This window comes from Ornithorhynchus anatinus, chromosome 6, assembly GCF_004115215.2.
Source record: "Ornithorhynchus anatinus isolate Pmale09 chromosome 6, mOrnAna1.pri.v4, whole genome shotgun sequence".
Lineage (NCBI taxonomy): Eukaryota > Metazoa > Chordata > Mammalia > Monotremata > Ornithorhynchidae > Ornithorhynchus > Ornithorhynchus anatinus.
The window spans coordinates 37,298,725-37,324,036 of NC_041733.1; the positions used below are offsets into that span (position 1 = coordinate 37,298,725).

General features: G+C 41.8%; 1 protein-coding gene and 1 pseudogene across 3 annotated transcripts in view; both read right to left on the reverse strand.

The window, feature by feature from the left end:
- TENM1 (teneurin transmembrane protein 1) overlaps positions 1-25,312 on the reverse strand; it is a 717,827-nt gene that overhangs the window by 446,812 nt on the left and 245,703 nt on the right. For all 3 annotated transcript variants that reach the window (XM_039912369.1, XM_029067334.2, XM_029067335.2), the window contains exon 3: positions 19-279. In XM_039912369.1, the coding sequence (XP_039768303.1) occupies positions 19-279 (261 nt within the window). The remainder of the gene's footprint in view (positions 1-18; positions 280-25,312) is intronic.
- On the reverse strand, positions 14,590-14,763 carry LOC114812968 (annotated as a pseudogene).

The following is a 25,312-nucleotide window of genomic DNA, read 5'->3' on the forward strand; positions in this document are numbered from 1 at the left end:
AATGGATTGTTTCATTACCGTTTTCTCCATCAGACTTCCTTTCGTGGTCAGTGTCGGTCAAGGACAATGCTGAGTTGGCCCGGCTGGACAAGCAGGAGCTATGTTCTGATTTCATTCCCCTCATCCACATCCTCAGAGCGTGATCAGGTGAGCCGCCACCCTCTGTTTCAGTATCCACATCTGAACCCATCTCTATCTGGTAGCCGTGTTGAGCGACATCGTGTATGTCGGTCTGGTAGCCAGTGCACAGAATATGTGGAGTTTCACAGAATTCCATTTCTGAAAAACAAACAATATTGGAAGGGAGGTTTAGAAAATGAAATATTATTTAAAAGTCTTTGGCCTTTGTAGTCCCAGAAAAGTCACTCTAATGTCAGAATATTTTTTTGTCATGACTTTTGGCTTTACCTCTCATCTATAAATGTGTTCTTATTTTGAATTTATGCCACTTCAATACTTTGCTCCTGTTGATTCTTAGTTGAATCTAGGCAAAACACTTAAAATACCTTCATGGTGATGATTTAAAATATCACAAAATGCAATAAAATGAATGTAGAATGGTGCAAATTGTAGAGTACATGTCTTTAATATTTCTACCATTTCAGCAAATAATATGCAAATACTCTCCAGGGCACACATATGCCTAAAACATTTTAAAATTACAATTTGTCTAAATGTTCCCTCTATGAACGAGTGAACGGAGAGCAGTGGAAAATATTGGGGCCAAGAAATTGCAAGTTTCATCATAAGGGATACACTAAAGGATTAAATTGCGTTTCCTTAAACATCCTATCTAACTTACTGAGTTTTCTGAATTCTGAATACTTTCAGTTATCCGTTGCTTTCTCAGGGCAGAATTCTAGTGAACTTCCTTGGCGTGAAGCACTGCAATTGATTTGTGACTACACTTATAGGTACAGAAAACAGAGCTGTTTTAGCACCACCCGGCAGAAAGGACAGAAACAGCCACAGCATGTTGCCTCTGAGAACAGTAACAGTGATGGTATTCCTTAAGCGCTTACGATGTGCCGGTCACTGTCAAAGCATTGGGGTGGATACAGGCAAACCAAGTTGGACACAGTTCCTGTTTCATGAAGGGCTCACAGCTTCAATCCCCATTTCAAAGATGAGATAACCTAAGGCCCAGAGAAGTGAAGAGACTTGCCCGAGGTCACACAGCAGACAAGAGGTGGAGCTGGTATACACTAGCAGGTTGGGAAGGCTGTGGTGGCGGCTACAGTAGTCTGTGTCTGAAGGTGTGAATGATCCACGGGGAACTTGGAAGTCCACTCCCTGCCCAAACTTGCCCTCGTCCTTCCTCTGGCCTGGAACACCCTCCCACCTCATATATGACAGACCGCCCCTGTCCCCACCTTCCAACCATTATTAAAATCACACCTCTTCCAAGCAGCCTTTCACTGGCTAAGCCCTCATTTCCCCCACTCCCTCCTGAATCACCTATGCACTTGAATCTGCACCCTTTAAACACGTGATATTCGCCCCTTTCTCATCCCCACAGTACTCGTGTACTTATTGATAATTTATGTTAATACCAATCTTCTGCTCCAGAGTGTGAGTTCCAGGTCGGCAGGTAACATGCCTAACAACTGGGTTGTTCTGTACTCTCCCAAGCACTTAATATAATGCTCTGCACACAGTAAATGCTCAATAAATAGCACCGATTGATTAGTGCAATGATGATGATAATGATAATGGTATTTGTTAAGCGCTTATTATGTGTCAAGCATTGTCATATGGATCATGAAATGTCCTAGTTACTCCCTGGACAGAGTGGGGGTTTATCTCTCAGATAGCTCATACCAGGGTTCCTTAGTGGTTTAATCACCATGCACCATCAAAGGTGTATCATTAAAGATCTTTAATTTTCTTGCAGTTAATAGTTTACCGTGCAGTACCACATATGCAACTCTCAGAATCTCTAGGTGCATTTGTTCTTAGTATAATAGTCGCAGTAATAGCATTTACTATAGGTTTACTATCTGGGAAAGTTAGACTTGGGCCCCTGACCGCTCCCACCCCAGCCACCACCACCACCGCCACCCCCCCCCGCCCACCGACCAGGGACTCACACTTTAAATATAAAAGAAAGGGAGAGAAGATTAACTGTAGATACTTAAGGTGAGATGGAATGATAAAGCACTACAACAACATAAGACAACTCAAATACAGGGAACAAAAACAAAAAGCAGTAGGGTACTATCAATCAATGAGTGGTATTGGGCAAGGGGTTGGCAGTGAGAAAGATGAGATCAAAAAATGGTAGAGGGAGTAGCTTGTCGTTGGAGGAGTAAAGTGTGTGGGCTTAGTTGTAGTAGGACATCAGTAAGGTAAGGAAGGGGAGAGTTGAGTGAGTTGTTTCAACTTGAAGGTAAAAAGCTCCTGTTGGATGTAGGCATGGATAGCAAGCAACCATTGGAGGATTTTGAGGAGTGAGGAAATGTGTACTGAGCAGTCTTTATGAAATATTCTGGACAGCAGAGTGAAGTAAGGACTGGAATAAGAAGAGACAGGAGGTAACGTGGCATGTAAGTGCTGGATCAGTATAGTAGTATATTGGATAGAGAGGAAAGGACAGATTTTGGCAGTGATGTGAGGGTAAAGTCGACAGGATTTGGTGACAGACTGAATATGTTGACTGAATTAAAAAAAGGAGTTGAGGATAATGTTAAGGTTACAGGATTGTGAGGCAGAGAGGACAGTGGTGTTGTCTACAGTGATGGATAGTCAGGGGGATAGGATTTGGGTGGGAAGATGAGGAATTCTGTTTGGATTTGTTAAATTTGAGGTGTCAGCAGGACATCCTAGTAGAGATGTCCTGTAGGCCAGAGGAAATGCAAGACTTCAGAGGAGAGAGATCACCCTCATGAGAGGCAGCGTGGCCTATTGACTAGAGCATCGGCCTGGCAGTCAGAAGAACCTGGATTCTAATCCCACCTCTGTCGCCTGTCTGCTATGTTACTTTGGGCAAGTCACTTCACTTCTCTGTGCTTCAGTTACCTCATCTCAAAAATGGGGACTAAGATTGTGAGCCCCATGTTGGAGAGGGACTGTATTCAAGATGACTGACTTGTGTCTACTCTAGAGAATAATACCGTGTCTGGCACAGGCTAAGTGCTTCAGAAATACCATGAAACAGAAGACTGGGTTATTAATAATAATAATTTGATATGTGCTTACACTCTGCTAAGTACTGGGGTAGATACAATACAATGAGATGCAGATCTTGTTCCACATGAGGCTCAGAGTCTAAGAGGGAGGAGGAACAGGAATTGAATCGCATTTTCTCAGGTGAGGAATGTCAGCCACAGAAAAGTTCAGTAACTTTTCCAAAGTCCCAGTCCTGCTTCCTTTCCAGTAGGCCACACTGCTTTTCTCAACCCTGACTCCTGGGATGAAAAAATACTTGAAGAACACACAAAGCATACCTTGAAGCAATATGGCCTAGCTGTGAAACACTGGAAAATAGAAGGAAATAAGAATCCAAAATAGGGTGAGTGTTTGTGATTGAAGATGTTTGGCACATTGTGAGTCAAAGGTAGACACACCTCTAGTGTCAGAGACTGCCCAAAAATACTTTAAAAAACGCACAATTATTTCATGTTTTACAGAATGGAAAGACCAGTGGATCATTCAGGGACTTTGTCTGCTACAGTCCTTCACAGATCACGGTTTCCATTGGTAGTGTCATATTTGATCAAAAAGGACGATGATTTAGAGACTGAGAGAGAGCAAGATAGCTCTTAATCCTTATACCTCCATCCATCTATATGTGCCCACATACATTCCTCACATTTTTTCATTAGATGTCCAGAAAAATCTCACTGTACACACAAGATTCTTTTCATTTTTGTGTTTAAATTTCAATGATTTATATAGATTAGATATGCTCTGTTAAGCTCTTCCTAGTTGAAAGGCATGCCAGTCAAGGAAAATTCTATATCGGGGACTATATTCTCAGATTACCTTATCTCTGAGTTACCTTGGTGTGCAGTCATTGTGTATTAACTTATTGTAAAGTGTCAAAGTATTCACTTCCTTATTTTACAACTTGCCATAATTTATTGTGAAATGTCCTATTTGCAAGACTGAATGCCTGATTAATTAATAATAATCCTAGTATTTTGTTAAGCACTTATTATGTGCCAGGCACTGTTCTAAGCCCCGGGGTGGATACAAGCAAATCAGGTTGGACACTGTCCCTGTCCCTCGTAAGGCTCACAGTCTCAATTTGCATTTTAGAGATGAGGTAACTGAGGCACAGAGAAGTGAAGTCACTTGCCTGAGGCCACACAGCAGACAAGTGGAAGAGCCAGGATTAGAACCCATGACCTTCTGACTCCCAGGCTCATGGTCTATCCACTACACCATGCTGCTTCTTTCTGAGATACAGTGTGAGAATGCAGAGGCTACCTTCCCAAATTTACTCAAGATTCTATCTCTGTCTTCAATCTAAGGCCCTACAATCAGGCGTAAAAGTTCTTCCTCCGAAGCAGGGTTTCTCAAATGTTGGCAGACTGAGATGAATTCTGTGCATCCAGTGAAGGGATTAGTCAATCAATGGTATTTACAAAGTGCTTACTCTGTGCAGAGCACTGTACTAAACGCTTGAGAGAGTACAATACGAAAGTCTTGGAGGACATGTTCCTGCCCACAAGAGTCTTGCAGTTAAGAGGCAGAGGTTCTAGGCATTTCAGAAAAAAAAAAATCCACAATTCCCAGAATTAGGACAATTTGTGCTAACTGGTCCATCTATATTTCACCAAACTTGGCTACTCATGCTCCCTTTCTCTGTTGGGAATTTCTACTCCTCAAAGCTCACTCCAATTTAGGTGTCAGAATTCTGGAACTTCCAGTAGGGGTATTCCAGAACACTGAGTGGGGTTTTATCACTTTGTCCCCGCAAATCCCAGAGTCAGCCAACAGGTAATGGTGGTCAAAATAGGATAGTATTTTAATACTAGGGCTTTTTAACAAAAATAATACTATAAGCCTTGTTCAGCATGATAGACACTGTCAAGATGAATACATCTGCCAAGATTTCATTTTTTGGTGGAGAAGATGATTTTCGGGAGCTATTTAGTGCTGAGGACTGAGAGAGTGTGGGTGTGTGCAAGCCTGTGGTGTGTATATATTTATGTGTGTGTTTGTGTAGGCATGTCTTAATGTTTTGGGGAAGTAAACTATAAAGAGCAGATAAATATAGCTGAGTTTCATCTTGAAAGGAAGCACGATGGACCCCAAAAAACCCTTGCAACACTGAGTGAATCTGAGGGGAGGCCAGCCCAGAGCTTCGGGAGCCTATTGGAAGAAATGATAGAGTCATCAGTGATCTCTGAGAGACAGTGCAGAGGCTAAGGGTCTCTCCTCACCCCTCAGGACACAAGCTGCAGGCAAAGGCTCATCAGGACCCAATTCATGAGTACCTGTCCAGAGTGAAGACCCAAGGTGCAAATGTCAAAGATGACTAGGACTTATCAATATCCACCAGAGCCTGACAATCCCTGGCAGGGATACTAAGCAGGACGAAGGGCAGAGTCAGTATAAATGTCGGGCTGGGAGAGAGCTGGGTGCTTGAAGTTAGTGCCATTTGGAGACCTCAATTTCCCCAAACCCCAGAACTCTCTCAAAATGCAGCCTACGAGATACCAAATAACCTTACTGAAATCCATCTCTGGCAATGGCTTGTTGGCGTTGGAGAATGACTACAGTTCCAAAAGTCTGGGCCTAAATTAGATAAGGAAAACATCCTACTCACTCTGAAGCAAGAATTATTCCTCAAATGGTGATTTTTTTTTTTAAAATGAGAGCTTTACTGTTTGGCATAAAGTGGGGGTGGCAGTGGCAGGGAGTGGCTGCTGGTATCCAAACTGGAGTCCCCTGCAAGGGCTACTGAAATCACTCTGGGAAAATGTCCCGGGACAGCAGAGGAAATTGCATTTCCCAGCTGCTCCCTCTCTGGCCGCTGCTCCGGAGCCTGGGATCATAAGCACCAGGACAGAGGAGAAACATACACTTTCCTGCTTTCTCTGCCTCTGCCGAGCCCGGAGAGGTACCCAGAACAGTGGAGGAAAATGCATGCGCTGTTGGCTTGGGCTTCTTTTTTCCAAACTTCATGGAAAAGTCCTGCCTTCCTGTTCTCCGGCCCCTCTCCCTGCTCGGAAGATCGGGCGACCCAGGAAACCAAACTACGATACAGATCGACGAGTAGCCGTTAAAAAACGCCTTTTTGCCACATCATCTTGAAGGATTTTGCCTGAATGCAATAAATGGCACCAAACCATCACAGAACGAGGTTAAATGACAGCGCATGATCACTGAGCAGGACAATGACAGAGCTGGAGCTAGAACCCAGGTGAATCAAATAATCGTATTTATTGAGCAGTTACTTTTTTACGGTATGTGCAATGCAGAGAAGCAGTGTGGCTTAGTGACAAGAGCCCAGGCTTGGGAGTCAGAGGATGTGGGTTCTAGTCCTGACTCTGCCACTTGTCTGCTGTGTGACCTTGGGCAAGTCACTTAACTTCTCTGTGCCTCAGTAACTTCGTCTGTAAAATGGGGATTAAGACTGTGAGCCCCTCGTGGGATAACCTAATTACCCTGTATCTACCCCAGAGCTTAGAACAATGCTTGGCACATAGTAAGAGCTTAACAAATGACATAATCATTATAATTATTTACTAGGAACCAGGCACTATTAAATTCTGGGGTAGATATAAGCTAATCGGGTGGGACACAGTCTATGTTCCACATGAGGCTCTCAGTCTTAATCCCCATTATACAGGTAAGGTAACTGAGGCAAAGCGAAGTGAAATGACTTGCCCAAGGTCACACAGCAGGCCCGTGGCAGAGTTGGGATTAGAACCTAGGTCCTCTGACTCCAAGGCCAAGGCTGTATGTAGTAGGCCATAGTGCTTCTCTGCACACTATGTAGTACTAAAAGCCTGTTTCGATTGCTGGTCCAGTGCCCCTCCCTCGTGACATGACTAATTAAAGTCTTTTCTATCACTCTTCCCCAATGAATCGGAGATCAGTCGCAAACGAGAAAAACTAAGACAACAATTGCTGCCCCTTTTTTCTTATAATGATCATAAGTCTATGATGAGAGTGGGTGCTGATTCAATAATTCATTCATTCAATCGCATTCATTGAGCGCTTACTGTGTGCAGGGCACCATACTAAGTGCTTGGGAGAGTATTACATAACAAAAAGACACTTCCCTGCCCACAGTGAGTTTACAGGCTAGAGGGGGAGACAGACATTAATATAAATAAATAAATGACAGATATGTATAAAAGCGCTGTGTGGCTGGGAAGGGGGATGAATAAAGGAAGCAGTGGGTAAACATGATGTATTTAAATGGAATTAGATGAAGTATTTAAAAATGAAATCAGGTAAAATAATCTGCAAATAGTTTACCCCAGATTTCTGTAGAAAAATAGGATATCCAGGAGAGGCTACTTTGCCTAAGAGCTCAGAACTGATAGTTGTGAGTTTTTGATTCAAATCACAGCTCTGCCAGTGTCTGCCAGCATGACTTCAGTTGAGTCATTTAACGTCTGGATCTTGTTTTCCTAGTCTGTGAAGTGGGAATAATAATATTTTCCTACCTCAGAGGATTATTGTTTGAATGAGCTAATTAGTGGTTGCAGAGGAGTGACTATATAAATACTAAATATAGCCATAATGAATCTCTTCTTTAACGGGAGGACGTCTCCACATAAAATTTTTTGTGACATTCAATGCTGTGTAGACATCCTGTAAGACTTTAAGAGGTTTCTAACCTCAGTTTTTATGATGAGCACCATCAACAGACATCCAGAACTCAGAATTCTCACTTTGCATCCTTGAAAAAGTGACTGTCCATGATCACAGAGCAGGACAATGGCAAAGCGGGAAATAGAACCCATGCCAATCAAATAATCAATTGCATTTATTGAGCAATTCCTTTTTTATGGCATTTATTATTACTATGGTATTTGTTAAGAACTTTGAATGTGCCAAGCACTGTTCTAAGCACTGGGGTAGATACAGGGTAATCAGTTTGTCCCACGGGGGGCCTCATACTTTTAATCCCCATTTTACAGATGAGGTAAATGCGGCACAGAGAAGTTAAGTGACTTGCCCAAGCTTACACAACAGACGAGTTGGGGAGGTGGGATTAGGACGCATGTCCTCTGACTCCTATACACTAAGAGCTAGGAACTCCTAAATGTTGGGGTTGATACAAGATAGTCAGGTTAGACACAGTCCACATCCCACATGGGGCTCACAATCTTAATCCCCATTTTAAAGATGAGGAAAAAGTATCCCCTTTTTCTCCAAACAGAAGCATTTTACCAGTCCAAATATTACAGACCCAAAATATTCAGACCCAGCAGTATTCATGCCTCCCAATTTCACACTTTATGAATTTAAAATCCACCAACTGCGTGTTGCGTCACAGTTGGTAGCCGTCAAAGTGATTAGCACTAAGAAACTTAGAGTGGAGAAATGCCGAGCAGGCGGAGAAAGAAGTAGCAAATATATGAAGCGAACAAACACAAACGGGCAAAGAGGACTTTAATGAGTGAAAAATCAATGCACCACTTTCCCCCATGATATTCATAGCACATTGAGCTGATTTTCTTCCTTTTCTTTCTCTTTTTTCCGGTTGCTAGACAAGTTTCCCGACAGTTTAAGGACTCTCATACTCTCCCCAGACAATCCTAGAGTCCCTGGTATTTTTCTGATTCTGAGAGCTGTAGGCTCCTTTGAGGACAGGGCTCATGTCTACAAATTCTACTGTACTCTCCCAAGCCCCTAGTACCATGCTCTGCACACACTAGGCAGTCAGTCAAAATGATCGATTGGAGATCCATTAGAAATCCGCTCACCAGGAACCTTCCAAATTAATTTGGGCCTTGACTTTCACATTCCCCTAATCCCACCAAGATTTCTCAATGTAAATCAGCCAGAAAAATAAAACTGAGGTCAAGAGTAAAATAGGGGGAAGCATCTGCCAGAGATGAGATGCTTAGAGTATCTGTGGCCTGGTTGTGCAGGTTTTTAAAATAAATACTGGTAGCAAAATTGAGCAGAAGATGGGCAAGAGGCAGACGAGGGAAACCAAATAAAGTCTTGCCTCAGTTCAGGAATGATAGAGATATCTCGAGAGAACATCTTTCGAGGGAAAGGAAGAGAAGAGGATTAAATATGGTTTAAATGTCAGTTTCTGCCTCTTGCATTTTATCATCCACACTTACTCTTCCTACTCTCAAAACACAAACAGGATTGCAACTGAAGCAAATCATTCATTAAAATTTTGAATTTATGCTCCCAGATTAAGGAGAGTAATTAAGAAATTAACAAAAAGACGGTTGAATTCTTGTCACTCATACTATTGTAGTCTGAAAAAAAACACTTCACAGAACCACAATTTCTGAAGATGCCTGATAAATAATGCATTAATATCAAATGGGAAAATTCTTATTCTAAGTCTTTTATTATTAAATCAAGACAAAGGAATAATGGAAAAAAAGCGGTCTGGCTTTTTGGAAAGAGCAAGGGCCTGGGAGGTAGAGTACCTGGGTTCTATTTCCAGCTCTGCCAATTCCTGCGGGACTCTGGGCGTCACAACTTCCCTGAGTCTTAGTTTTCTCATCTGTCAAAAGGGGATTAAATGCCTATTCTCCTATTCAGACTAAGAGTTCCATGTAAGACAAGGATGGAACCTGATTAATTTGTATCTAGCCCAGTGCTTGACAAATAGTAAGCACTTAATTACAATAAAAAATAATGATTAAAGGCTTAGAAGTTACTAATTATCCAAAAACTTCTTTCTCCTTTTAAAAATGGAAAGAAGGTTTATTTATAAACAAAACTTTCACGTGTCTTTGCTTGTGATCCACAGCAGAGACTGTACTTATTATACTGGATAAAACGGGCAAGTTATTTTTGGTCATAATTCTACCTGTTAAATGATAACTCATTACTTCACAACTTAGTGAAATCATATTTCTTATGAAGAAAATATACCTTCTGGTATACATATTGCTATGAAAGTTAACACACCAAATAGAATAGAATCAAGATAAAGGCACAGAAATATTCATTTCTACTTTAATTGACGTTCAGCTGAAATGTATCTTTTCCTAAAATACTATGTTAGTTTTGTAGCATATTTCCCAAGTAGATAATCCTCTATAGTGATGCAATGCCTGATGATATCATTTTCTATGACACACGATGCATACCTACCTTCTTTTAAACCTTGCATGCATAACTTTATTGCTTAAAATATCACATTCCCCCAAGAAGAGAAAGTTCATTTGGATTTACTATAGATCTAGAGTGCTTCAGGTATAAGACAATGCAAGTATATTTTATAGTTAAGATTTCATTGGCCAAATAGGAAAGCATGACGCTATCTAAAACAAACCCAGAAAACATCAAATGACTGGTAACCCTGGGGGTCACACTGAACCATTGTTGTCTTAAATTTTTAATCAAGAGAGAAGCATGACTTCGGAGACTGATAATTACCAGAAACCCTAGGAATTTAAAAGTAACGCACGCTGTCAAATATTAAAATTGGGAAGTGGTTGAGAGTCAGTCACATTTTCATAATTGGCATCAAGGGTGATTCAGAGCTATATCTGGGAAGGACATTATGTTCCTTTCTCTCTCTCTCGGGAAGAATTCTTGATGTGAAAGGAGTCAGGATCCTACCTCTAGCACCGACTCCCTCACTTGTGTTGACTAAAAACACAGCTGTGGCTGAAGGTGATGATTTACTTCTTAGATTTTAGCTAGTGGTAATAGGCCAAATGGGTGACTCACTGGTGAAATCAGGTTTATGATTTAAATGAAGGATCATATTGATGAATATTTGGTGAAGGTTCAGTAGATGGGAAAGAGCCTTGTCGTTAGGGGCTGCATGGCTAAATGAATGATTTTCTGTACTGGTATTAGGCTACATTTTGCAGGCGGATGGGGAATTGACTTACCTTTCCTGGAACCAGGAGTGGGTTAAAGTCAAGCATCAGTTATAAGAGACGGTAACAATGCCATCATCATTTTTCTACTGCTGAAAATGCTGAATCCCAAATAAACAGAAATACATACATACATATATATATATAATATATATATATTTCTATCTATAAATTTGTATGCTTTCATGGCAACTCCTTTCCATTTGGGAAGCAGGTGAGCTTTAGAAGCCAGAGATCAGTAATCGGGTTTATATATCATCATTATGCTCAACTTGGCCATTCCTAGGAATAACTGATGAATCTCTATGACCACCCTAACTAGTAGAGCCTGCCTGAGGCAGCTATAATTTTAGAAATACACTTTGATGCCCAAAATTTTGTTTTAATCCAAATCTGCATGGAGCAGAAGTGTCAGACAAAAAGTACCATGGACATGGATTGACTTGAATTCACAATATAGTTGGAGATCCATGTCCATTCATTCATTTATTCAATCGTATTTATTGATTGAACGACCCTATGAAATTACTTGGTGGAAAACCCTGGTAGCTTGTACTCACCCTGACACTAATTTTTCCAAGTCCACTAGTAAGATGGGAAATCACGGGAAGTTATTTCCTGGCTGAAGCACTACAAAATTCCTAACTTTTCTATATGGCAATTAAAAGGCAGGAGAGAAATCTCAACCCATCATTCAGATACAGGTAATTCCTTGTACAATGGATATTGAAATATTTTACTAAGAACTAAGGGGTAGTTATTCCAACAAAATAAAAATAATATAGACTCTACTAGATACAGCCTTTCCCAGAATGGGCTTCTTGTGGCTCAGAAAACAAGTCATAGCCTCACCCACCACAAACTGGCATGGCCATTCTTAAACTACCATTTGTGAAGAGATTTTTCTGTTGCTTGTAGGTTGTTGTTTTTTTACGGTACTTGTTATAGAGAAGCAGCGTGGCTCAGTGGAAAGATCACAGACTTGGGAGTCAGAGGACGTGGGTTTTAATCCTGCCACTTGCCTGCTGTGTGACCCTGGGCAAGTCACTTAACTTCTCTGGGCCTCAGTTACCTCATCTGTAAAATGGGGATTAAAAGTGTGAGCCCCACATGGGACAACCTGATTATCCTCTACCTACCCCTGTGCTTAGAACAGTACGTGGCACATAATAAGTGCTTAACTAATACCATAATTATTATATTGTTATTATTATTGCATATCATATGCCAGGCACTGAACTAAGTGCTGGGATAGATACAAGGTAATCAGCTTGGACACAGCCCATGTCCCACATGGGGAATCGTAGTCTTAATTGCCAGTTTACAGATGAGTTAACTGAAGCCCAGAGAAGTGAACTGACTTGTCCAGAGTCACACAGCAGCTGGGATTAGAAACCAGTTCCTAATAATAATGGTATTTCTCAAGTGCTTATTATGTTCCAGGAACTGTACTAAACGCTGGTGTGGATACAATCAAATTGGGTTGGATAGAGTCCCTGTCTCAGGGGGGACTCACAGTTTCAATCCCCATTTTACAGATGAGATAACTGAGGGACAGAGAAGTGAAGTGACCTGTCCAGGGTCACATAGCAGACAAGTGTTGAAGCAGGGATTAGAACTCATGAGCTTCTGACTCCCAAGCCTGTGCTCTATTCACTAGGCTATGCCTGTGTGCTTCTTAGCCTGCTCCAGGGAAGAAACGAAACCCTAGAATGGTACAGAGAATTCTTACTGCCGGAACTCAGCAGTCCAATGAGGCGGGAGGCTAAGGGCTTGGGCTGCTTCTGCTTAAATCCTTCCCGGCTCCACTGGCACAGGCACGGGAGGTGGGGAGGGGGGTTGGCAGGGGTTTCCACTGGGGCATGGTTTACTTGATTTTAAGCTCCTTCAGGGCAGAGATTCTCTCAATGAGTTCTACCACACTACCCCAAGTACTTAGTACAATATGCTGAACAGACTAAGCACTTGCTTAATAAGTCCTTTTGAATAATGAGTTGTTTGTCATGAGACCCAAGATATTAAAGCAGGGATTGTCTCTATCTGTTGCCGAATTGTACATTCCAAGCGCTCTGCACATAGTAAGAGCTCAATAAATACTAATGAATTAATTATAGCCCCTCTGATGCTACCCAGCTGAGTTTCAGGTCTCAGGAGATAGATACCTTTAACTGGTTCCCAGTCCTCGGGGAACCCGGGTGAAATTTTAGAGTTAAAGCCCTCTGGCTTTTGCCTTTGCTTGCCAGATTATTTGGACAGAAAAGAACTGGGCATTTCAAATCATGTAAATTACTCTCCTGGGGCCTCCTGACCTATTTGTTTCCCTGGCAACCTGTACTCTTCAGGCAGCTCCAGAAAAGAGTACCCTCTCTCACGCCTCTTCAGGATAGCATGATCCTCCCCTAGATGAGGCCAAACATGAAGAGGAAAAAACCAACAATAAAAACCCCCTTTTTTTTGGTTATACTATAAAACTCCTAACTCGAGATACATATTGTGGAAAAATCCAGACTAGTTAATCAATTTTATAGAAACAATTAGTCCCGCATCTTGGCAGAAAATTTTAATGTGCAGAAAACCTGACTTCATGCAGAATGTCTGTGGCTGAAATCCTAAAAAAGAAAGCCAAGTGGTCTGTGCTTAGAGATGTTCCACAGAGGAATTTTCAATTTGAGCTACAAGTAAACCGGGTTCATCTTATACTATTCTATTGCATTTGGCAAAATGCAGGGCTCAATTCACAGTCTAGAGATGTCCTTATAGTCCTACTAAAAATCAACACCTCATTATGGGAAAACCCAACTCAGCAAATTCATTTTCTTTATCAACAATAAAAAACATGTCATTTCTATAAAACATATACATCATTCTCAGTTGATTAAGTCTTGGCGATATTGACAAAAGCTTTTCCAGTTCACAAGCCACAGGGATACAACACAGCCACCCAAATGAAAAACACAAAATAAACTGCTGCTGACCCTTGGCTAACAGACCACCATGATTCACGAGATTACTTTCCATTTAAGAAGAAAATGAATAATATCAGATAAATAATTTATCTTGGACACTAACTGGCACCAGTTTGTAATTTGGATTTTTCCCTCTTTAAAAAAAGACATTAAATATTACAAAGAAACAGCTACAGAAAGTAACATTTCAACAGAACAACAAATCTTTCCGATACTCTCCCTTCCATTATCCAGTGGACCAATAATATAATCTCAGGTGGAACGGGGGTGGGGGGGCGGGTGCAGCGAGTTTTTTTTCTGGTGTCACCTAGCGACTACACTAAATTCTTACGGGGAAGGTGTGTTGGCCCTGGCTGTGGAATCATCCACTGACTTGAACATTAATCTCAGGTTAAATGCTTGGAGTCAACAAACTTCATCAGGTCAATTAATGTATGGTATTGATTGAGAGCATACTGTCTTGAATGCTTGGGACAATATAACAGAATGAGGAGACATAATCTCTGCCCACAAGGCGCTTACATGCTAACAGGAAAATCACAGACACATCAATCAGTCGATCCATCATATGTGTTGAGAGCTTACTGTGAGTAGAGCAGTGTAAAAAGCACTTGGGAGAGTAGAACATAACAGAGTTCGTAGAAACATTTCCTGTCCACGAGTCCCCGACTACCACAAATTATGCAGTTGTGTTCCCTGAATTTTGGGGAAATTGCAGGGATTAGCACGAGAGTGCAGTGGATAAGCCTCACCCTGGGAAAACCACCACTGTGATCATGGTCTTTGTCCTGACAGGTAAGTATCAAAATTTACCGATAAGAAGTGCTTAAAAAGCAGAATCTATAAATTGCTATGTTGAAATTTGTAACTGGAGGGTGTGAGTGCATAAGTGTTGAGATAGATAGTTACGGGTCAAACACGGAGAAGCCCCATTCAGAGTGGACTTCGCTTCAAAAATTGGAGTGGGAAACCCAGGGAAAGGAAAATAAATTTATCTGAATTATGTGGGACTGCCTAGAGTGATGTGATGCTAGAAAGAAAGACCAGGGAAGAGATTGGGAGAGTTTCACTGATGTATGTGGTTTTAATAACAATGTTCTTACCCTCTAGATTTTAAGATCGCTATAGGCAGGGAACATGCTTACCAATTCAGTTATATTATACTCTCCCAAGTGTTTAGTACAGGGTTCTGCTCACAGTAGGTGCTCAATTAATACCACAGATTAATTTAGCATAAGTAAAGCAATAAATTCAGCCCAGGAAGATAGCTCCTCTTTTTTTGTTTTGTTTCTAATGTTTGATAAATGTTTACTTGGGCTGGACACAGTTCCTGTCTCTAGCAGAATCACAACCAAATTAGGAAAGTAGAAGGGAGTAGGATTTAATTCCCTTTTGAACAGAAACTGTGGCACAGAGAAGTTGTGACATGCCCAAAGTCACACAGCAGACAAGTGGCAAAGACAGGATTAGAACCCATGTCATCTGACTCTCAGGACCATGCTCTTCCTTCTAGGCCAAGCTGCTTCTCTGGCTATTATTCTTTTTTTTAATGGTATTTGTTAAACACTATGTGCCAGGCTGGATACTGTCCATGCCCCTTATGGGGCTCATAATCTTAATCCCCATTTTACAGCTGAGGTACCTGAGGCATAGAGAAGTCAAGTGACTTGCCCAAGGACACACAGCACAAAAGTGTCAGACTTGGGATTAGAATCTAGGTCCTCCTGATTCCCAGGCCCATGCTCTATCCACCTATTCATCCCCAATCCTGGCCCCACAGCACATATCTGCGATTTATTCATTTCTATTAATGTCCATCTCCCCCAATAATAATGATGATAATAATAATAATAATAACTGGTATTTGTTAAGTGTTTACTATGTGCCAGGCACTGTACTAAGTGCTGGGGTGGACACAAGTTAATCGGGTTGGACACAGTACCTACTCCCAGTCTCCATCCCCATTTTACAGATGAGGGAACTAAAGCCCAGAGAAGTGAAGTGACTTAGAGAAGCAGCGTGGCTCATTGGAAAGAGCACGGGCTTTGGAGTCAGGGCTCATGAGTTCGAATCCCAGCTCTGCCACTTGTCAGCTGTGTGACTGTGGGCGAGTCACTTAACTTCTCTGTGCCTCAGTTCCCTCATCTGTAAAATGGGGATTAAGACTGTGAGCCCCACGTGGGACAACCTGATTCCCCTGTGTCTACCCCAGCGCTTAGCACAGTGCTCAGCACATAGTAAGCGCTTAACAAATACCAACATTATTATTATTGCCCAAGATCACACAGCAGACAAGATTCTGAGCTCATTATGGGCAGGGAATGTGTCTATTTCTATATTGTACTCTCCTAAGCATTTAGGTCAGTGCTCTGCACACAATAAGTACTCAGTAAATACGACTGAGTGACAGCAGACAAATGGTCAAGCTGGGATTAGAACCCAGATCCTCCTGACTCCTTCTGACTCTCTTGCCTGGAAATACCTAAGGGCCAATCCGTAAAGTATGGATCGCCTAACTGGGTCCTAACACCTGGAAAGAAATCAACTGTATTTACTGAGCCCTTACTGTGTGCAGAGACTGTACTAAGTGCTTGGGAGAAGACAATATAACAGATTTGGTAGATGTGTTCCCTGACCTGGAGGAGTTTACAGTCCAGAGAGGAGAGAGCTCTTCATTGACCCATCAACTGATAATAATAATAATAATAATGATAATGGTATTTGTTAAGCTTACTAAGTGCCAAGCACTGTTGGTGAAGGGTAATTGGGATCATACTGACTGATTGCCTCGTTTGTGAGATGGTGGGTTTCCGATCTAAGAAACTATCCATATTTTATCAGCAAATGGATGTTGAGCCAAAACATCTCCAGATTCCACCTCTTCCTCTCCATCCAAGGTGCCACCACTGTGTTGGAATCCTGACTCGACCAGTGTATCTATCAGCCTCCTCATAGAGCTGCCTGCTTCCAGCCATAATCCTAGAGTCTATAATTCCTCTAGACTACGAATTTATGGGCAGAGAACATTTCTACCAACTCTTGTATTGTTCTCTGCCAGTCAGTTCGGTGCTCAGCACATAGTAAGTGCTCAATAAGTACTGTTGATTGATTCACTTGGCTGCCCGGATCATTTCATAAAACACCATTCTGTGCCTGTCCTCTGACTCAACACCGATCTCCAAGGTTGCCATCCCTTTCGGTACCAAGCAGAACCTCCTTTGACAAGAAGCTACGTTAAGTAGTGGATAAAGTATGGGCCTGGGAGTCAGAAGGTCATGGGCTCTAGTCACAGCTCTCCACATGTCTGCTATGTGACCTTGGACAAGTCATTTCACTTCTCTGTGCCTCAGTTACCTTAGGGCATTGAGAATGTGAGCCCCATATGAAATAGGGATTGGGTCCAGCCCGGTTTGCTTGTATCCACCCCAATGCTTAATACAGTGCCTGTCACATAGTAAGCGCTTAAATACCAAAATTATTATTATCATTATCATCAGCTTCAGACTCTTGGTCAGGTCCATCCCTGAGGTATTCTTGCTCTTCTACCATTATGCCCCAGTTTGTATGCTTCGCTTCTCTTAATCCATCCTATACACTACGCCTTATTTTCTTCTCTTTTGCTGCAGCCTTTAGCTCACACCATCCCTTCTTCTTGAAGCTCTTTCCCCATTTATAGCCTGCAGATCACTGCTCTGCCTACCTTCAAGGCCATTCTGAAATCGTAACTTCTCCAGGAAGCTTCCCCTGATTAACCTAATCTCCCCAATTTATTTCTGCACAGCCTGCCATTTTGGCACTTCGCTCCCACCCATTGCACTTAAGCCGTATCTTAAAAGTCTATTGTTTCCCCTGTCAGTCTCCCCTGCAAGACTGCAGCCTCTTTAAGGGGCAGGGATCAAGCCTAATAATTCTATAGCACTCTCCTGGGCACTAATTACAGTGCTCTTCACAGAGTAAGAGCTCAATAAATTCTATCGATTGACTGTGCACACTGAGATCTCCCAACATCCTTCCACAGGATTCTTCTGGTTTTGCCCTCAAGTTAAGCATAAGGTGGATTCCCCAAGAGAGTGGACCTGATCAGATTAGAGTGAATGCACAAGGGTGACATACAATCGACCTTTAAAAACTCCATTGCCTACGAAATATCCAAAGCACATGAACAAAGCCAACTTGACCTTTATTTTCATGCTGAGTAAATATATGGAGCGTTTGTGTAACAAGTTAGACATAAGAAGCATCCACATGTACCAAACATGGCTTTTGTAGAGATCTTCTTTGGAAGGAGCTTTTTTGGTTATTTTTTTCTGAATGTGCACAAGACAAAGTACCCACTTAATCAATTAACGATATTTATTGGGCTCTTCCTTTGTGCAGAGCACTGTACTAAGTGCCTGGGAGAGTACAATACATCAGAAATAGCCGGCACGTTCCCTGCCTGTAAAGAGCTTTCACTTAGCTCTCAATGAACCGATCAGAAAAAAAAAAAAAGAAAACCCAAAACTGCAGCACTGGCAACCATATACCATGGGTCCTAAAAACTAGAAAATTGACTGACCACCTTTTTTAGTAATAATAATAATTATTATAGTATTTGTTAAATGCTTACTATGTGCCAAGTACTGTTTTAAGCACTGGGTAGAAACAAGGTAATCAGGTTCTCCCACACGGGGTTCACAGTCTTAATCCTCATTTTACAGATGAGGTAATTGAGGCACAGAGAAGTTAAGTGGCTTGCCAAGGTCACACAGCCGACAACTGGTGGAGCCGGGATTAGAACCCACATCCTCTGACGAAGCCCCATGATTAGCATACCAATTTGACCGACAGAGATACCCTAGCCTGAACCAAGAGACGGCAACTCTCTGCCAAGGTTAACTGTGCAGTTGATCAGGAGGCAACTGTGGGGAATTAACCCCCAGTATTTGATCCCTAACCCAATATTTCCATTCTTACACAATTAAATGGCCACAGAGAGCATTAGTTGCCAGTGTCCCTTGGGCTGGCTGACTATCAAGTCAGGTCACATTAGCTCTCTTTCAGAGCAGGTGGGAATCTGAATTTTTTTCAACTTTCCATTAGGTTTTCTCTACACAGACCCGAGTTTAGCACAATCCCATCTGCTACACGAGTCCTCTGGTTATCAGAGGACTTAGAGGCAGAAGCTCCAGTTCTTGAAGATTAATCTCCTCATTGCAGTTCCGAATGACTCTATTATCTCTGCACTTAAGCACCTACCAGTTATTCTTTATTTATTTTGAAGATATCTTCCTGAGTCAGGACTGGAAACCTGACTGAATTTGTTCACTGGATTAAAAGCCCTAAGGATAAACCGTCGTGCTTTGTGGCCAAGATTAGCTATGCAAGCTAAACTATCTTGGTAACCCCTTCTGTTAAATAGTTAAAACACCACTGGAAAACATGCGTTATGATCTATAACACACTGAAAATCTGTACCACAAAGAACAAGCTAGAGAGAATCACTGCATAAAAAGATTACAGGTTACAGAATCATGTTTGCAAAAAGGGAAACCGAAACAAACAAAATCCTGAACAAAAGAAAAAAGACGAAAACTTAGCAAATTTTTGTTGTTGTTGTTGTTTTTTAGTTGGAAAAGGGAAAATATGACCCGTGGCAACAGTTCAAGTAGTCAAAAATCCCAAATAATGGCTAAACTCACTGTGGGCAGGGAACACGTTCCACCATCTCTGCTGCACTCTATTCCCCCAAGGGCTTAGTACAGTGCTCTGGACACAGTAAGTGCTCACTAAATACCAGTGATGATGATCATTTCTTTTTCACTTGTACTAACCCTCCCGCAAAGGCAGGTCCATCATACGTTATGCTCACAGACTCCAAGCCTGAGACCAGAAGGTGAACACGACTGCAATTCATTTCCATAAACAGGAGTTTGGAGGAAAATAACACAGTATGGAGGATAGCAGGGTACCAGTCGACAGGGGTTCAGATCAAACAGAGGCAGAATTTTCCCTTCACTTCAAGATTCAGAATGAGACACAGTCTTTCCGATCTAAATGAGAAATTTTCTGGGCTACTGAGCACTTCAAATGCATGGTGCTCAATGGCCCTAAAAATTTCTCATTTCTTACTTGTGGGAGTACAATTGGATGGTTTGCCTAGCCCTTGCTGGGTCTCCAAACATTTTGCAACTACCCTTTTCAACATACTCTTGTGTATTTTTATCATGCTCACTTAGCATGTGAAGCATTTTCTTGTGTCTGCAATAACTCTGCAATATTAAACAGCATTAATCTGATGAGCAATTGCAACTAAAAGACCATGAAAGATGTAGAGAGACCAATGTGCTAAGAATTTTAATCTCTCTGAAAAAAAGTAATCAACAATTTAACACGCAATGTAATTCATAGAAGAATTGGTAATTATACAGTGGGAAAAGGAAATTAGACTCAGACAGAACAGCCTTAAAATAAATAACATAATCTCTAACCTAAAAAATCCTAAAAATTAAGTATTTTGAATGAGCACACAATGACACCCAATCATCGAGCCTGTATTTCAGCCTACTTTTCTTCAGGTCTTTTCTTGTCACTCTTATTACTGTATTCCAGATGAATGTTTAGAAAAGCTCTTCGAGAAATGAAATGGAATAGAAAGCTGATTTTTATGGTCTAGTATAAAGAGTTTGAGCTTTAGGAGTCACGCTAGCCAGACAGGTTATCTAACCTCTGTAGACTTCAGTTTCCTTATCTGTACAATGAAGAAAAGCCAACCTGCCTCTCCCAGCATAGGGTGATGTTGTGAGGATAAAATGAGATAGCTGAAAAAGTAAATACTACACAAATTCAAAAACACATCCAGTTCTGCCATTCTCAGTGCTTTCACAAGGCATTTTGGCAGAATCAGAAAATTAACGAACGTTAGTCTGGTGGGGAGGATGATTAGGATGAAGCTGGTGGTAGTATTTAATGAACGCTAGGTGACGAGTGATGGGATTGATGCAACCTAACTAGAATGGACACAGTCCCTGCCCCGCGTGAAGCTCAAAGTTGAAGAGGGAGGAAACAACAGGTATTTCATTCCCATTTTTCAGAGGAGCAAACTGGTGCAGAGAGATTTAGTCACTTGCCGGAGGTCACACAGCAGCAGGTGGTGGAGCTGGGATGAGGACCCAGATTCCGTGACTCATCGCATGCTCTCTCCATTCATACATGCTACCTCTAGTCCAGGGATAAGAGCCTGCTTGTTTTCATCTTGATGTGGTGGGCAAATAAATGGTCTTTAAACACTCCTTCCTCTGTCCCACAGCACTAATGTACATAACTGTAGTTTTTTATGTTAATACCTCTCTTCCCCTCTAGACTGGAAGCTCTCTCTTGGCGGTGAACTTGAACAACTCTGTTACACTGTTCTCTCCCAGTGTTTAGTACACTGCTCTGCAAATAGTAAGCCCTCCATGAATAAGATTGATAGACTGAGTGATGCACATGCTGAATTAGTCAATACTACAGTGCAAAATTTGCTAAAAATTTAACGCTCCCAACAGGGAGAATTGGTGTACTGTGAAGACTATAACCTATCATCTTACCAAGTGGAAAGCTCTACCAGTTTGGCGTAATGGAAAAGCCCCATAAAAGAACAAGTTTGGCTGATGAATTCATCCCTTGGGGAGAAGTTAATACCATTTGGTTTTTCAGGTGAGGGTGCATCTTCCCAGAATATTTGCATACATTCTTTTCTAATCTAATTTGTTTCTACTTTCTCTATCAAGGTGCTCCCTCTAATAATAATAATAACTGTGATGTTTATGTTCTTATTAGGTGCCAGGCACTGTACTAAGCGCTGGGGTGGATAGGAGCAAATCGGTCTGGACACAGTCTTTGTCTCATGTGGAACTCACCATCTCCCACAGGTGTCTGCAGGCCTCTATGGTAATCTGAATATGTTCTCCCTGCAATGTCCCAATTGATCTTCACTAAGGTGATTAGCAAACAGTCCTTTCCATCTACCACAATACCGGTTTAATCTCAATTTGATCAGCAAAAGCTTTTAGCTATATAAACCGCCTCCGATAGTTTCCCAGGGGGCCCAGGGGGATTTTCCTTTAGACCCCTTTATGTAATTATGCAAAGCTCCCAACTGGCCAACATTAACTGGCATCTTCAGTTGGAACCTCACACTGCCCTACAACATTGGATATCATTTTACCAATCTAGACTGAGGTTTGCATTTTTAATGAAGCATTTGAATTATTAGACCAAGTTGAATTTGGCTAATTCGGATTCAATTACACAAACTAGCCCGGGATCAGACAAACAACATTTAGGTAATTGACTTTCCATTAAAGGCATTTTTAACCTGAAATCGAACCACAGGTCAAAACCCAAGGCACTCTGAACACCCTGTCTGCTTATTTTAGCAGTATTTTGACCCACTAAATAAGATCAATTTTTTTCCAACATGGAATCCTAGGGACTTTGAAGCACAATTTTTATCCTTCTTCTGGTACAATTATAATCACTGATGATTTTTATTTTGTCTTTATTGTAGTGTTTTTATCTGAGTCCCAGAGCAGTTTTGCTGAGGGTGTAATTGAAAAGAATATTCAAATCAATTCATATTTGAATTTTTAAGAGAAAGTACTGTATTATTACTATTAGTAGTAGAAGCGGTATATCGTTGTATTTGTTAATTATAATGATGGTATTTGTTAAGCGCTTACTGTGCTAAGCACTGTTATAAGCACTGGGGTAGAGTCCCACATGGGGCTCACGATGCAAGCACTTTACAAAGATACAAATTAATTAGATCAGACACCACATTCCCTGCCCTACAGGGAGCTCACCGACTAAGGAGAAAGGAAAACATTTTACATAATCCCCATTTTACAGAGGAGGGAACTGAGGCACAGATAAATTTACTGACTTGCCACTGTAACAGAATAGACAGATGACAGTATGCTCCGTTGCCTTCGAAATAATATGACTGTAATATATTAGACTGTAAGCCCGTCAATGGGCAGGGATTGTCTCTGTTGCCGAATTGTACATTCCAAGCGCTTAGTACAGTGATCTGCACATAGTAAGTGCTCAGTAAATACTATTGAATGAATGAATAAATTAATATTGAAGACTATTAATTTATTGTAAAAGTGATTGTATCGCCTGGGGTCAAGGGCAAAATAAAGATATGGAATCTGAAAGATGTTAATTTAAATCATTGTACTGCTAAGTCTTTGTAGACAGAAAAAGTGAATGAGTGAAGTACTTCACTTTATTTAGCTAGAGAAAAGACAGCCATCGGGGGATAGAATAGATATATTCTCCTTCCCCATATGTGAGCAGTAGATTGCCTATTTGCTCCTCTGATATTCAGGGTATAGCCAGAGTGAAAGAAAATCACAGATTTCCACCAATGGGTCCCTCATTTCTGCAGGTCCCATCAATCAATCAATGACATTCACTGAGCACTTGATGCGTGCAGAACAATCAGTGGTATTTACTGAGTGCTTCCTCTGCGCATCCTCCTCTCACTTGGGAGAGGGGAACACATTCAAGTCAATAGACATCATATCTTGCCTTGACTAAGAGTAACAATGATGATATTTAAGTGCTTACTATGTGCCAAGCACTGTTCTAAGCGCTAGGGTAGATATCAGGTAAACAAGTTGCCCCACGTGGGGATCACAGCCTTAATGCCCATTTTACAGATGTGGCAACTGAAGACCAGAGAAGTTAACTGACTTGCCCAAAGTCACACAGCTGATAAGAGGAGGAGCCAGCATTAGAACTCACCACCTTTGACTCCCCAGCCTGGGCTCTTTCCGCTAAGCCAGGCTACTTCTCTAGTGAATCAGCTGACTTGCTGACCATCCTGCTTCGTGCTTCTCCCAACTCCAGTCCTTACTTCATTTCCTCACTCAGATCATTTTTGAAAAAAAAAAGTGCTCAGTCCACATCTCCTTCTCCTCAGAAATCACCAATGGCTGCCCATCTACCACCGTGTCAAACAGGAATACCTTACCATCAACTTTAAATCACTCAACTTTAAGCCCGCACTTTTTTTTAAAGGTATTTACTAAGCGATGACTTGTGCTGGATACTGTACTAAGCGCTGAGGTAGATACAAGCTAATCAGATTCGACACAGCCCCTGACCCACATGGGCCTCACAGTAAATCCCCATTTTACAGATGAGGTGACTGAGGCACAGAGAAGTTAAATGATTCGCCCACTGCCATCCAGCAGACGAGTGGTAGAGCTGGGATCAGAACCCAGGTCCTCTCGCTCTCAGGCCCGTGCTCTACAAACTGGATCACTCTGCTTCTCACTTCACTGTTTAAACTCTCCGGTCTGCGTTGCCGCCTCTTAAGCACTCTGATAACCACTCCTCCCCCAGCCCCACAAGACCCATGTACAGATGCAGCCGACATTTATTTTAACATCCTTCTCCGCTCTAGACTGTAAACTCCTTGTCAGCAGAGATTCTGCACACCTACTCTATTATATTGTACTCTGCCAGGGGGTTAATACAGCACTGTACATGCAGAAAGCAGTCAATAAATACCGTTGACTGACTGATTTCCCACAAGGAGTTGAGTCTAGTGAGTTTGATGGGCCCAAAGTTTCCACCAATCAATCCAATGTCAGTTGCAATCCAATATCTGATCAGCACATCAGCTATTCTGCCAGGCAAACCTATGGGCAAGAAAGGTGGGCAGAGCAGAATGTTCCAGGAAAAAACGGGGCAAGAGGATGCTGACCTTCCCTGTCACAGACCAAGCTTTAACCCTGTTGATTTCTTCTAGCTATTCATTTGTTCAACTGTATTTATTGAGCACTGTACTGAGCACTTGGAAAGTACAATTCAGCACCAAAGAGAGACAATCCCTGTCCACAACGGACTCACAGTCTAGTTATTTGCACATCCATGTCCTGGACCCTGGCTAAGCAATGCAAGCTTAGCATAAACCTAAATGTAAACAGCATTAGCACTGGTCATAATCCTATATTACTGTAGAGAAGCAGTGTGGCTCAGTGGAAAGAGCCCGGGCTTGGGAGTCAGAGGTCATGGGTTCGAATCCCGCTCTGCCACTTGTCAGCTGTGTGACTGTGGGCAAGTCACTTTACTTCTCTGTGCCTCAGTTCCCTCATCTGTAAAATGGGGATGAAGACTGTGAACCTCACGTGGGACAACCTGATTCCCCTGTGTCTACCCCAGCGCTTAGAACAGTGCTCTGCATGTAGTAAGCGCTTAATACCAACATTATTATAGCAGAGGAGGCAGACATTAAGACAAACACCTTACAGATATGCACATAACAGCTGTGGGGCGGAAGACGACGTAAATATCAAATGCTAAAGGGTACAGATC